We start from the raw sequence: 14,808 nt of genomic DNA, 5'->3' as shown, positions 1-14,808 counted from the left end.
TGGTAAAGTGCCCCTGGGTTCAATCTCCAATACAAAAAAAGAAGAAGCAAACATTTCAGAAAAATTAAAACTAAAACTTGAGGTACTTAATATATTTGGTGTGATTGCATTTCTGTCAAGTCAAAATCACCATGCAGCTGACAGGTTAAATGAGATCAAAGTCTCAGAAGATCTCAAGGATTTGGCCTGTAGTATTGTTTACTGACTGTTGTCCAAGAGTATTTATAAAAGCTGTATACCTCTATGACAGTCATTTCCCCAAATCTTACTGTATTAGTTATCTATTGTTACATGACCAGTTAGTATTTAAAGCAAAAGTAAACATTTATTTATTTTTGGTGCCGAGGATTGAACCCTAAATATTTATTTTATCACACATATTCTGAGGGTCTGGATTTTGGGAGTGGATTGACTGGGTAACTCTGCTTGGGGTATCTTACAAGGTGGCTGTGAAGATGTCAGCTGGGTTTTCAGTCATCTGAAGGCTTGACTGGGCCTAAAGTGTCTGTATTCCAAAGGATCCAGATTCCAAGAATAGCTCACAAATATGGATAGCAAGCTGCTGCTGATTATTGGTGTGGTGTTCAGTTCTCAGAAGACCTCTCCTTGGGGTTGCTCGAATGTCCTCATAATACTCATGATATGACAGTTGGTTCCCCTCTAAGATACTTATCCAAGAGACCATAAGGCAGAAGCTACACTGTCTTTTAGGACCTACCCTTGATATTCACACACCATGAACACGACTAAATTCCTGAAAAACACTACTGGCTATATAGGTTAGCCCAATTCAGTATGGGAGGGACTACATAAGGAAACAGGAATCATTAGTGACCATATTGGAAGGTTTGCTGGCATGTTTTTCTTTTTAAGTTACATATATTATATCAAAGGAGATTCCTAAATTCTAGGACCAGATCTTGAATAATATACCACCTTGCCAATTATCTTAACAGAAAAATGTATATCTGGGGACAGACCAAAAATTCTTTTTTATATATTTATTTTTTAGTTTTAGGGACACAATATCTTTATTTTACATTTATGTGGTGCTGAGGATAGAACCCAGTGCCTCAAGCATGCTAGGCAAGCACTCCTACCACTAAGGAACAAACCCAGCACCCCCCCCCCCAAATTCTTAAAATGGGAAAAACCAAAGAAAACGGGAGACTTTTATTGCTAAACATAATTTCAGTGGACATTTCCCTATAAAATTTCCCTATAAACCTTTTTAATTTAAAAGAAAAATATTTACAAAAATCTTGACCCTTTCCTGTATAAATTCTGTATCTGGCCAATACTGTGAACTATATCTTATTACACAAAGTAATGGGGGAAAAAAAGCAACTTATGGTTTTAATCAGTAGAAAGAAAACAATTTGGCAACTCCCTTATGTTTGAATAGAACAAGATGAGCTGCATCATTAATTGCGTTTAATGTATATTTTGTCCTGCTTTTGTTCAAGAATTTGGACATGATAGGGGAGGCGCCTCCTGTTTTTAGAAGAAAGTCAAGAGACAGTGGCATTTCCTGCACGAGATTAGATTCTGTAAGAACAGTTCTGAAATTTAATATAGGGTTTATATTTAACTGTTCTATATTCTTTTTCTTTTTAAATGTGGTGCTGGAGATTGAACACAGGGCCTTGTGCATGCTAGACAAGCACTCTACCAACAGAGCTAAAACCCCAGTCCTAACTTTTCTATATTCTGAATCAGCTTCAATGATAATGCACTTGATTGAAGAAAAAGATTTAAATGAAGCCTATAATTCATCGCATCCTTTCCGTTTATGGCAATTCCTGGGAGTATTTCTGATTATTAAGAAGAAAGAGCACGGGACACGGGAGGTTTAACAGACCTGTTTTGGTTCTACCACTAATTAGTTTTATAGCCTTGAGAAAGTTTTAACCTCTTGAGTTGAACTTTCTCCTCTGTAAACCGGTAGATAAAGACAGGAGAGGGGCTTAATCTTAAGGTTTTCTTTTACTAAAAGAGGAAGACACAATCAACACTAAATACAAATTTACCCCACACAACCTCATTGCTTCACCTTCCTCACTATTCTTTTGAAAGTCTTTAAGCTACTCCCGCATACTCTAGCTTAAAATTTCTTACTGGTTCCCACCGAGGTTGTTCATTGGGTTTTTAAACTTGTGATGTTTCAAGACGAGAACGGAATCTTGTTCTTTGTGGGCTGTGAAACCGCAAGGACTCTCATCTCCAGCCTGACATTGCTTTGTAAATCCGTCTTCCCTCCTCCTTTCCCTGACATTCCTTTGTAAATCCGTTTACTCCTTTCCCTGGCCCTCGCTTTAGATCAGGTGGTTCTGGGGACAGCGTCAATTCGCGACATTCTGGCAGCTCTGGTTCTGAGGAGGTGATGAATCCCCCAATCTTTGACAGGGCCTCAGGATTTCAAGCCCTTCCCTTCATCTGGACTGCCTCAGTGTGTATATTCGTATCATGACAAAGCACTTCCGATTTTCTTCCTCAAAGCTCAACCTTGGACCTACAACCATGCCTCTGTAACCAAGTTAACTATTGAGCTAGAACACCCATTTGCGCCTACTATTAGTCTCAGAAGCCCTACGTCTCTTTTCAGGACAGGCAGGCAGTAGCGGCGATGGCTGGAACTACGAAGCCCAGAATTCCTACGCGCATGCGCGATGCCATTGTGACGCTCCTTTCCCGGTAACTCGCCCTCTCAGGCAAACCTGAAGATAGCGGCAATTCTCCGGTGGGGGCGGAGACGCTCTCTGTCCTACTCTCCGCCCCCTTCGTGATAGGCAATGGGACCAGCCAACCGACGCTGTGGGCTCGCAACACGATCTCCAATCAGCGCCTGTGGTGGAGAGGTGGGCGTGCGCACTGGCAGGGCAGGTGGGCTAGGCTGTGCCGGGTTGCGAAGGGGGAGAATAACGTCGGGTCGGGTCAGCGGGCGCTGCAGTAGTCGCCGCAGCGGCGATGGGAGCGGTGGGGACGAGGCGGCGGCGGCGGCGGCAGGAGGAGGAGCAGAGGCTGGCACAAGAGCAGCGGCTGGGGGCGGCCACCAGCAGCAACAACATCAGCAGCCGCCGCCGCCGCCGCCAGTAAAGGCGGACGGTACCCTAGGGGACTACCCGGCTGGCCGGCCGGCCCGCGAAGCCGCGCTCGGGTCCCGCCGCAGTGGGCGGCGGGGGATGGGCAGGCGGCGGCGGTCCCGCCTGTTGAGGGTTGGCCCCTGCCGGTCCCGGGTCTGAGCTGGACCGGAGCCCTCAACCCGAAATCCCTGCGTCCGTCACGGCCCAGGTAGGACACACCCCCTGAACCCCCAGGGTGCCGCGAGTTAGTCCTGGGTCCCGCCCTTCCCCTGTCCGGACGCCCTCCTTCGGCCGCACCCCTCGCGGAGTGACGGACCCTGGGGACCTGGAGGGGAGTACCGGAGACTTCTGGGTCGCTCCACGCCTTGGGCTTGTGCCATTCCCGTCCCTCTTCACCTCGGAGACCGTTCTGGTTCTGGCCCATTTCCTCTAGGGTTGCTGCTGCGTTTCCCCTGAGGCTTTGGGTGTTTTTACTGAACTTGGCGGGTCATTAAGCTTCGTTTGTTTCTCTGAGGGTGACCCACATATCACTTGTACTCACGCCTATTTAGGTTCCAGGACGGAACACAGAGGATTGTTAGGAAATATAAGCGTTTCTCTCCTACCTTGCCTCCCCCACTATAATGGAAGGGGGCATGGGACTGTAGACTCTCTTTGCTATATTGTAACGACAAGGAAGGCCAGGACTTTCTGATACTTAGGGTGCTGAAGTAATGACCTGAGGGATTTGCTGATCATTTGATTTGATAAAGATGATGTTGATACCCTGAAATTCCGAGGGAGGGACAAAAGATTACACATGTATGTACCGTCAAATTAGAGAAGTAAATAATCTGTACTGATGCCCGTATACTTTATCTTACAATGAAGTTAATTTTGTTTCAGTTGTGGCTTCATTAGAGTTAAAAATGACATTGAGTTGTACTTTGCTTTGAATTAGTTGATAGATGGCAGCAATCCTGATATTAACTCTTCTCTAACCTAGTTTTAGGAATTGTTCTTTGAACGTTAAAGAGGACAGTTTTATTATACCGGGTGTTTTGATGTGAAGAGGATTTGTTACTCAATAGAAACACCTCTCTCTCTCTCTCTCTGTCTCTCTCTCTCTGTGTGTGTGTGTGTGTGTAGGAGGGTCATGTTATGAATGGGGACATGTGTACACACACACACACACACAGTGTGGATCCACTCTGTTAACAATGTTTGGTTCTGAGCCATTAATAACAGTTGCATTGGTATATAAACATGGCTTTGCCAGGATAGACAACATAGATGTATCTGCTGTTTTTCTTTTGACTAAATGGATAGAATAACGTTGGGGGCGGGGTGGGGTAGGAGAAATGGGGAATAATTTTAAAGAACTGAGGGAGTTGAATGCTATGTATTGCTTCTTGGATTTTTAAAGAAGCCATAATGGTGACAAATATAACAATGTGACTAATCTTGGAGAATTTGTCTTAACTCTGTAATTTCAAATAACAAGTATTGAATACCTTGGATGATATTTGAATTGAAACATATTGGAAGGAATCTTTAATTTAGAGGCTTCTGTTTTCCTGTATGAAACATTTTTTTCAAGACACCAAAAGGGATGCTTGAAGCATGATTATAGATAAAAGTTTTTCTAATATTTTTTTCCTTTAAGATAATACTTGAAAGTGTTTTTTTTTTTTTTCAATTTTGGACACGTAAAGTCCATAGCTTCATTAATTTAATTTGTAATGTCAGCTTGAAACAAATGGGTAAGGAGCTAACTAAGAATAATATATCTTGCTCATTTTTCTCCTACTACAGTTCAGACATAATTTAGTGAATTCTTTTTTTGTGTTATGGATGACTTCAGATATTTATGTCTTGATTTTCTTTTAAGTACTTCAGGAAAGCTTTATGAAGTTAGAATTCATTTGCTTTAATAAATTGAATTCAATTATGTGGAGCTTCAAATATCTTCAAATGTAATATTACAAGCTAAACTTGTATAATTTAGACAATTTTGAGGGCATTTTACACATAAAAATGCATTAAAAATGTGATAGTGATAGTTTGTTGTTTTTTCAAAATAGTTGTTCATTTTTCAAAGATGAATTAGCTAGATCATGTAATTTAAATTTCACTTTCATGGTGGGTAGGCAATTCTTTTTTTTTTTTCCTTTTACCTATATTCAGGCAATTCTTCATATGCTCTACAGCTTTAAAAAGTACTATATAGGGCTGGGGTTGTGGCTTAGTGGTAGAGCGCTTGCCTAGCATGTGTGAGGCCTGGGTTCGATTCTTAGCACCACATATAAACAAATAAATAAATAAAGGTCCATCAATAACTAATAAAAATATTTTTTTAAAAAGTAATATATACAAATGACATCTTGATTGCAAGGACACCCTGAGTTAGAATGACCCACCTAAGACACTTTCAGATTTTTAATCCTCAGATACTGTTGTGAGATAATATTTGTAGCATAAAAAATTGTAATAAGGGGGGCTGGGGTTGTGGCTTAGTGGTAGAGCACTTGCTTAGCACTTGCGAGGCCTTGGGTTGGAGCCTCAGCACCACATAAAAATAAATAAAATAAAGGTATTGTGCCCAATTACAACTAAAAAATATATATTTAAAAAATTTGTAATAGGGAAAAATGTTTAATGACCACTATGAATTAGTGGGGTCTAGACTTAACAGCAAAACAAAAATAACCTTTGAGAATTAATGGGAAATACGGTGTACTTTCTTCACCACTTTTTTTTTTTTTTTTGGTCAGTATTAGGGATTGAACCCACGTGTGTTCTACCACTGAGCTACATTCCCCAACCCTTTTTATTTTGCGATCTCTATAAATTGCCGGGCCTGGGTTCCAACTTCCTATCCTCGTGCCTCAGCTTCCCAAGTAAATGAGATTACAGGATGTGTGTCTCTGTGCCCGGACATTTTTTTTTTTTTTAATAGAGCCTATAGGGAAAAATTCATTTATAGATACGTGGTAAAGTCTTTTTAATTTGAGACCATGCTATTTACAATCTTGTGTATTTTCTATTCTTGCAGGATATCTTTATATATATATATATATATATATATTTTTTTTTTTTTTAATTAAACACATTTTAGGCTATCGTACTCCCTTTTTGTTGTTTTTAGCCACGCTTGTTGTAAACAGTAGTGATGGTAGTAACAGTTTTTCTCCTCAGGTTTCGGTGAACAGATCATTTTACACTGATAATACACAGTGCTTTTAAGTTAGATACCATACTCTATATTTAATAAAAGAGACTTTAAATTCATATGAAAAAGTTGAGTCTTTTTAGAGCTAAATTTTGGGGCAAAAGAAAAATATATATTAACTACTAAAAACAGTTTCTGTCCTCGTTAGAATTTGGTGATCTTTTAAATTGTTTTATTTACATAATGTGAATTTCTATTTTGCAAGAAAATTTCATCTTTCTAGAAGGTAATTTTTAATCAGATCTCTTGGTGCATTTTCATTTATATGACTTTAAGTTAAACATAATTATTCCTTTTGTGATTATTATTTTTCTTTCAATACTTGATTGAACCTAGTGCTTATATATTTTTGTGAACATCTTGGACTTTTTTACCATGATTTTTTCCATTTGCATATAAGATCTTTGATGCTTTTGGGTTTTGTTTTGAGACAGGGTCTCACTGTGTTGCCCAGGCTTGTCTTGAACTCCTGAACTCAAGTAATCCTCTTTCCTTACCCTCCCAGGTGGCTAGGATTATAGGCACAGCCACCATGCTCATATTGCTTTGGAATATTGCTAGTTGTTTTTTAAAAAATCGTTATAGAAATTTGCTTTCACTTCAGAGTAAAAACTCCCAAAGTGAAAAATTAATTGTTCTTTGAGAAGAATTTGGAGTGTAATTAATGTCTCCTGAAGAATGAGAGATAGAAAGTAGCTGCCTGGCTCTTTTTGGTTAAGCTATCAAGATAGAACCTGGCCATGTTTTGAGAGTCAATTATTTATTTAACAGGGGATTTGTGTTTTTATTGCAAATAAGAATCAGGTGATTTTTGTTGTTGTTGTTTTGCTTTTGGTACTGGGGATTCAACCCCGGGGCACTTAACCACTGAGCCACATCCCCAACCCTTTTTTTGTATTTTATTTAGAGACACTGTCTTACTGAGTTGCTTAGGGTCTTGCTAAGTTGCTGAAGCTGGCTTTAAACTCTCAATCCTCTGCCTTAGCCTCCTGAGCCATTGAAAAATCAGTATTTTTTTTAATGTTTGAATTAGAATTTTTTTTGCCATTGTGTCTATTTTTACTCAATGCTTTTTTAAAAAAAATTTTTGGTTGTTGATGGACCTTTATTTTATTTATTTATATGTGGTGCTGAGAATAGAACCCAGTGCCTCACACAAGCGCTCACTGCTGAGCTACAACTCCAGCCCCACCCAAATGCTTTTTATCATGAATATTTTTATATTTGTCTTTTTTCTGCCATTTTAAATAATTGCCTTTAAAAAAAATGAGATTGCATTGTTCCCTTTTTGTTCTAGCTATATGATCATCTAAATACTCTATTTTGTTAATATTTGTCTGACATTTTAGTTTTTCACTTGTGTTGTATATTGTGGATTAATCTTGTACATTTCTGGTTTTTTTTCCCTCTTCCTGGTCCATCAAGTGCCTCAGTTTCTAAAATATCTCAAAATAACTTTATCAACACTTTTCAATGAATGTTATGGCAAAGATAAGAAACTAGGAAAAAATGAAATACCAAGAGAAAAACGTGAGCCATGTCTCTTGTGAAATTTGATTTTAAAAAATAATCTGGAAGCTAAATTACATAGTAACATAGTAAACTAGATTAAGACTTCATCTGCTTGACATCCGGAACGCTTGAAAAATTTGATGTGTCTAAGACAAAAGTCAACACTCTTTTAAACTTCCTTCGTTCTATAAATAAATGTATCATTAGTCAGTCACCCAAGCTCAAAAATCTTGGTTCCTTGTTTCTCCTGGTTCTACCTACACAAAACCTCTTTTTTCCATTTCTACTGCTACCAGCTTAAATCAGCCTCTCTGACCTTTGGAACAGTGAACTATTGACATTAACTGCATCCATCCATTCACTAAATACTTGCTAATAATCTACCGTGAAATTTTGCTAGGGTTAGAGATTCAGCAGTCAGCAAGACAGAAGTCTCTTCACTGCTGAAGTTTATAGTAGAGTGGAAGTGGAAATTTGTGACAAGGAATCATAAGTGTTCCAAGTATTATGAAGGAAAATGTTGATGTGAGCATGTAACAGACAGACCCAAGAGACAGGGAGGTGGACTGAGGGAAGAACTTTATCAGCCAGAGATGATTCTATATACTCTGTCAGACTGATTCAGAGGTTGGTGAATATATTATAGCTATAATAAGTTAATAATTAAAAATAAATGGTTTTTAAACAAATTAATAAAAATTAAACTTTCACATAATCCTAGAAAAAGCTTTAGAAGAATTTTTTTTTTCAAAATATCTGAGCACTAAATAATTTTAAAGAGTCTACTTCTTCCTCTAATATGGATTTCTACTTTGGGTTCTCCCAGGCTTCAATTGCTTGAGTACTTAATAGGATTCCTTTTTTGTTTCAGAGTCTGTTTGAACCATCTGAAGTTAGAAATAGATATTATCAATAGCCAGAGTGTATATAGTTATGAGAAAGAGATGTTCCAGGTAAGTAGTTATAATGTGTTTGTTGTTAAGAGTCCAGCAACTTATAATTAAGTGAATAATTATTGAATATTGAATATATAATAACTAAATATCTATAAATTAAAAAAATACATTTGTAAATTAGAAAACCTATCTTACCGTATACTGGCACCTAATTTTTGGTCTAGAAATTGAGATTAATATAACCACTACCTCTTAAATTGATAAAGGCTTATTAAACAAATGAATATAAACTGTTAGTTGTGCATCCAGATGAGTTTTTAATCGATTTATGTCTCTATTATGTCATAAGACCTTAAATTAGTTAACTTCTTTTTGCCTCAGTTTTGCTAATTTTAAGTACTTAAAATCTTATTTCAAAAGGTCATTACAGGGAAGGTTCTATGATTTTTCTTTGTCTTACTGGGAGGATCATAGACATTATGCTTTGCTTGGTTAATTTGATTATAGTAGATTTTACTCAAAGAATGCTCGTGGGCTGGGGCTGTAGCTCAGTGGTGGAGTGCTTGCCTCACACGTGAGGCACTGGGTTCGATCCTCAGCACCACATAAAAAGAAATAAAGATTGTGTCCAACTACAACTAAAAAAAATAAAAATAAAGAATGCTCTTATTTAGTGTTTTCCTTACAATCTGGCCATGTAAGTTACACTGTACTTTCTATAAGAAAATAATTTGTTTATGTATTGTTAGTGTTGTAGCCAGGGAGAACTAGGTTGTTTACATTTTGATTCTGTTGTCAGTAACTGTAACCATACTGACTTGTAAAGTTCCTTTTCGCATTTTTTTTTTTTGTCCTAGATATTGAACCCAGAGATGCTTTGCTACAGAGCTACATCTCTACCCTTTCCCCTTTTAAATTTTATTTTGAGATAAGATCTTGCTAAGTTGCTGGGGTCTCGCTAAATTGCTGCCTCAAACTGTGTGCTTCAGCCTCATGAGTGGGATTACAAAAGTGTGCAACCATGCCTGGCTCTCTTCACTTTTTTTTGGTACCATGGATTGAACCCAGGGGTACTTAACCACTGAGCCACATCCTCAGCCCCTTTTATTTTGTATTTTGAGACATTGTGTCACTGAGTTGCTTAGGGCCTTGCTAAATAGCTGAGACTGGCTTTGAACTTGAGATCTTCCTACTTCAGCCTTCTGAGCCACTTGGATGCATGTGCCACTGTGTCTGGCTCTCTTCACTTTTTTTTTTTTTTTAATATTTTTATTAGTTGTTGGCAGACTTTTATTGTATTTATTTTATGTGGTGCTGAGAATCAAACCCAGAGCCTCACACATGCTAGGCAAGTGCTCTACCACTGAGCCACACCCCAGCACCTCTATTCACTTTTAATAGATATGTTACTTTCTTGGATTTATTTACTGGGCTCAGAGAGATTCTGTGCTGCCAGAAGTGTAATTTGCTTCCTGTGAAAGTTTAGAAGGAACAGTTTCAGTGTGAGTGGGGACTGAATTTTCATTCTCTTTTGCTATTATGTCTTCTTACCTTTTTTTTTTTTTTTTTTTTTTGGTACTGGGGAGTGAATCCAGGGGCACTCAATCACTGAGCCACATCCCCGGCCCTTTTTTGTATTTTATTTAGAGACAGAGTCTCACTGAGTTACTTAGGGCGTTGCTAAGTTGCCGAGGCTAGCTTTGAACCTGCGATCCTTCTGCCTTAGCCTCCTGCACTGTTGGGATTACAGGTGTTCTTACTAATTCTTGAGAGGGCTTCTTGCTATGAGGTAAAAACAAAGACAAACTGCCACTGGGTTTATCCTATACTAGAACCTTATTTTTGCTGCTTATATAATAGATGCTTTAAAAACTTAGCTGGCATACAGTTTTTGTAAACTTGTATTTATACCTAATCATGTTTTATTTTAAAAAAAACAACAATTTAGTTAATTTTTATAATTTAGAAAGTGTAATATTTTGACTCTTGAGATATATGAGATAGCCATCCTGCATCTCATTTAGTTTTATGTTTTTCATTAAGTTTGAAAAAAATTTAGTCATTTCTTCTGCCCCCACCCCCAGTATGTATTTATTTGGGCCCAATAAATGTATTCAGAAGGTAAAATAATCTATTACAAATGGAAATATACTTTTAAAGACAGTGTGGTTACAAAAATGACATAATAAAATAATAAACAGGTTACCAAATAAAAGGGTAAGTGAGCTCTTTTTTTCACTCTTTCTGGACTCTTTACATATATGTTAGCCCTTGCTGTTATTCCACAGCTTACTAATTCTCTTTTCATTTGTTTTTCTTTTTTTTTCTCTGTGTGTTCATTTTGTATATCTTCAAATTAATAATCTTTTCTTCTCCACTGGCTAGTCTAATGCTAATTCTGTCCAGTATATTTTTTCCAGTGTATTTTTCATCTCAGATGAATTCTTTCTACCTCTAGAAAATGTTATGTGCTAGATTTTAAAAATAAATATTTTGGAATTTGTTTTGGGATATAGTTATTTGAAAATAGTTTTGTGCATTCAAGGTCCTGGATATTTAAAGGTCTTTTTCACTCTGGCAAGTGAGTATACAAACTATTGATTATCATATCAGCATCAAGAATGATTCTACCTGCCCTTTCCAGTGGTTCTTTCCTTGGCGTTAACTGCTTCCTTTGTCTTTTTTTAAAAATTTTTTGTGGTGCTGGGGATTGAATTCAGGGCCTTACATGTCTGTACCACTGAGCTACACACCCAGCTTAACTGTTTCCTTACAAGATGAATTTATAAGTACTCCTCTAAAGTCTCATGGAGAACTGGGTATATATAGATCTCCAGAGCTTGCTATCTGTGCAGTTCTCTTGCAAACTTTAGCTTCCTTGGCCTCCCCATACCTCTTAACTCTCTCAAATAACTGAGACATGTGGGTCCTGTTTGTGTTTTCCATTCCTGTGTTATACCTTAGAAACTTTCATGGCAGTGACCTGGGGCAATCATATCGCTTACTTCATTAATTTCCCTTCTGTCATGGATCCTTGTGCTGTGCTGCCTATTACCTAGTGTCTGAAATCCATTGTTTTATGTGTTTTGTCTAGTTTTTTTTTTCTAGTTGTTTAAGATGGGAGGCTAAATTTGGTTCCTATTACTCTCTGGTGGCCAGGAGCTCAAGTAGTGGGGTAGGTATATTTAGATCTCAAAAGGGAGTCATATTTCTCACTTACACTATCACTAGAAATATATGTATTTTGTGCCCAATATAGCTTCAAGTATATTTTCATTACCTTTAGATACATCATAAGCTTTTTATATTAATGATTCTAAGTCTATACTCATTGAGATTAAAATTATGGGATAAAAATAATTTCTTATATTTTTCTATTGAAGAGCAGAAACATACATAGACTTAAAACCATGGTAGTTATTTAATCAGTTTATTACTTCAGTCTGTTGAAATAGTAGCAATAGTCTTCTAACTGAACTTTTACTTGAACTATAATCCCCTTGCCCTCTGAAACAGAAAGAAGTTCATGCTCTTCTTAGTCTGATTATTATCTAAATTCAGTTTACCTTCGAGGACTATGTATTTTTTTTAATATTTATTTTTTAGTTATAGGTGGATGAATATCTTTATTTTATTTTTTTATGTGGTGCTGAGGAACAAACCCAGTGTTTCACGCATGCTAGGTCAGCGCTCTGCCTCTGAGCCACAACCCCAGCCCTAACTATGTATTCTTTTTTTTTTTTAATACTTTCATTTTATTTACTTATGTGGTGCTGAGGATCAAACCCAGTCCCTACGCATGCGAGACAAGCGTTCTACAAATACTGAGCCACAATCCCAGCCTGAGGACTATGTACTCTTTCTTCCAATAAGAACTATTTTTCCATTTTGAACATTCTGATCATCTTTCCATGCACTTGTATATTATGCTCATTTATTCTTCTATGCCTTTGCTTCCCTCCTGAATCAGTTAGCTAACTTTTACTTTGAAACAAACTATCCCAAAATTTAGAGTATAAAACAACGATTGTTTAGTACTTAACAATTTTATGGGTTGGCAATTTAACTGGGCTCACCTGAATAGTTCTTTTGTCTTATCTGGGCTCACTTTTGTGAGGCAGTCAGCTAGTATGTTAGCCTTCTGTCGCTGTGAAAAAATACCTGAGAAAAACAACTTAAAGGAGGAAAGATTTATTTTGGCTCACAGTTTCAGAAGTGTCAGTGTTTTGTCAGTTGACTCCATTGTTTCTGGGCAGTAAATGCAGTATAGTGGAAGGGTGAGGCAAAGCAAAGCTGCTTACCTCATAGCATCCAGGAAGCAAAAAGAAAGGTGGAGGGAGGGAGGAGGAAGAGGAGGATGATGACAAGATAAAGTACCCAAGGCATACCCCCAGGGACCTACTCCTTTCAACTAGGACCTACCTCCTAAAATTTCTACCATTTCCCAGTATCCATTTAGCTATGAATCTATCAGTGGATTAATCCATTGATGAGCTTTGAGTCCTCATGATCCCAATCACTTCCCAAAAGTCCTACCTCTGAACATTATTTTGGGGGGGACCACACCTTCAACACGTGGGCCTTTGTGGCATGGGGGTGGGGTGGGGTGGGGTATGTGAAGTGGATTACAGATCCAAACCATAATAGGGTTTCTTCTTCTGAACCTGGTTTTGAAAACCTGCAAAGGAAGCCAAGCCCAGTGCATAAGTGCTTTTCAAGTTTCTGGGTCATGTTTGCTAATATCCCACGCGGGCCAAAGCAAGTCATGTGGCCAACTCATTTCAGGGATGGAGAAGCTATCTATTGATTGGTGGTAGAACAAGGTCACATTACAAAAAGATATACATACAGGGATGGGAAAAATGTGTTGCTATGTTGCAATTTACCTAACTTCCTCCACAAATCCTATTCACCTTATCTAATATGGTAGATTTTGATTATCTTACCCCACATTAACCTCTTTTGTTTTGATTTGCCCTTACAGTTTGATGTTGGTTAACTTTTTAAACATTTTTAACCTATTATACAGAGAATTGCTATTAATTTCTGTTTTTGTATTATGTAACCTATATCAAAAAGTATTTTGGAAATACTGGTTTAACTTTTCTTCTTTAACCTGCTTGTTAGCTCGGGACATCACTATGTATTCTATTTCCTTTTACTCTTCTATGTTTTCATTGCAATTTACTGAAGAGAGTATACATTGAGTTTTTTCATTAACTCTCAGTTATTTGCCAGAGGACTGTGTAATTTCCTTAAATTATATGAGAGGTAAAATACATAATGCTTGTTGAAAGATTTTTCTACATATTAGGAACACAAAGATGAGGACTGGGGATGTAGCTCAGTGGTAGAGTCTTGCCCAATATAAGTTGAAGTGAATAAGTAGATACTCTTGATTTATAGTCTGTTGGGAAGATAGTGTAAATGGTATGCTTGTTTCTAAGGCTTTCTCTGCTCTGAACCTAAATTTCTTCCCCTTGCTCAACTCATAGATTAGCTGTTTTTTTACCATTGTATAGAAGGGACACTCTCCTGCCTCTTAAACTTCTAGATTATTGTTGCCTAACCTATTTTGTGTCTGGATTTTTTCACCTCTGCTTTATATTAGTATTATCTGCTACTGTTCTTTTTTATATATATTTATTTTTTAGTTGTAGTTGGACACAATACCTTTATTTTATTTATTTATGTTTATGTTGTGAGAAACCAGGGCCTCGCATGTGCCAGGCGAGTGCTCTAGCACTGAGCCACAACCCCAGATCTGCTACTGTTCTTTTTATGAAAAATGTTAATCATAGAGTACAAAAACATGTGTGTAGTTTAAAGAATAATTACAAAGCCAAGTGTTCAAGAAAGAGAACATTGCCAGCATCTCAGAAGCCTGTTCCTGTTCTTAACTACCTTCTTTACCCCAAAGTTGTCGTTTTTTTTGTAATAATCATATCTTTAATTTTCTTTATAAACTTCTACCTGTATTTGCATTGCTATTTAATATAGTTGGGTTGTAACTTAGTGTTTTTTGAGTGGTGCTGGAGATTGAACACAGGGCCTTGCACATGCTAGGCAGGTGCACTAACTAACACTGAGCCACATCTCTAACCCT

At 37.5% G+C, this 14,808-nt stretch overlaps 1 protein-coding gene across 4 annotated transcripts in view; it reads left to right on the top strand.

The window, feature by feature from the left end:
• The first annotated feature begins 3,139 nt into the window (after nt 1–3,139).
• Ttbk2 (tau tubulin kinase 2) overlaps nt 3,140–14,808 on the top strand; it is a 156,720-nt gene continuing 145,051 nt past the window's right edge. For 2 of the 4 annotated variants that reach the window (XM_046460776.2, XM_046460772.2), the window contains exon 1: nt 6,622–8,759. In XM_046460776.2, the coding sequence (XP_046316732.1) occupies nt 8,740–8,759 (20 nt within the window). In that variant the 5' untranslated portion in view covers nt 6,622–8,739. Of the gene's footprint in view, nt 3,292–6,620; nt 8,760–14,808 lie in introns of those variants that run through there. The other 2 variants (XM_046460773.2, XM_046460775.2) reach the window with 2 other exon arrangements.

The sequence above is a fragment of the Marmota monax genome, unplaced genomic scaffold, assembly GCF_021218885.2.
Source record: "Marmota monax isolate L192 unplaced genomic scaffold, Marmota_monax_Labrador192_F-V1.1 WCK01_AAM20220418_F8-fsc00001, whole genome shotgun sequence".
In the NCBI taxonomy this organism is placed as follows: domain Eukaryota; kingdom Metazoa; phylum Chordata; class Mammalia; order Rodentia; family Sciuridae; genus Marmota; species Marmota monax.
The sequence above is the reverse complement of the archived record's forward strand: the minus strand, read 5'-3'. Positions and strand labels throughout refer to the sequence as shown.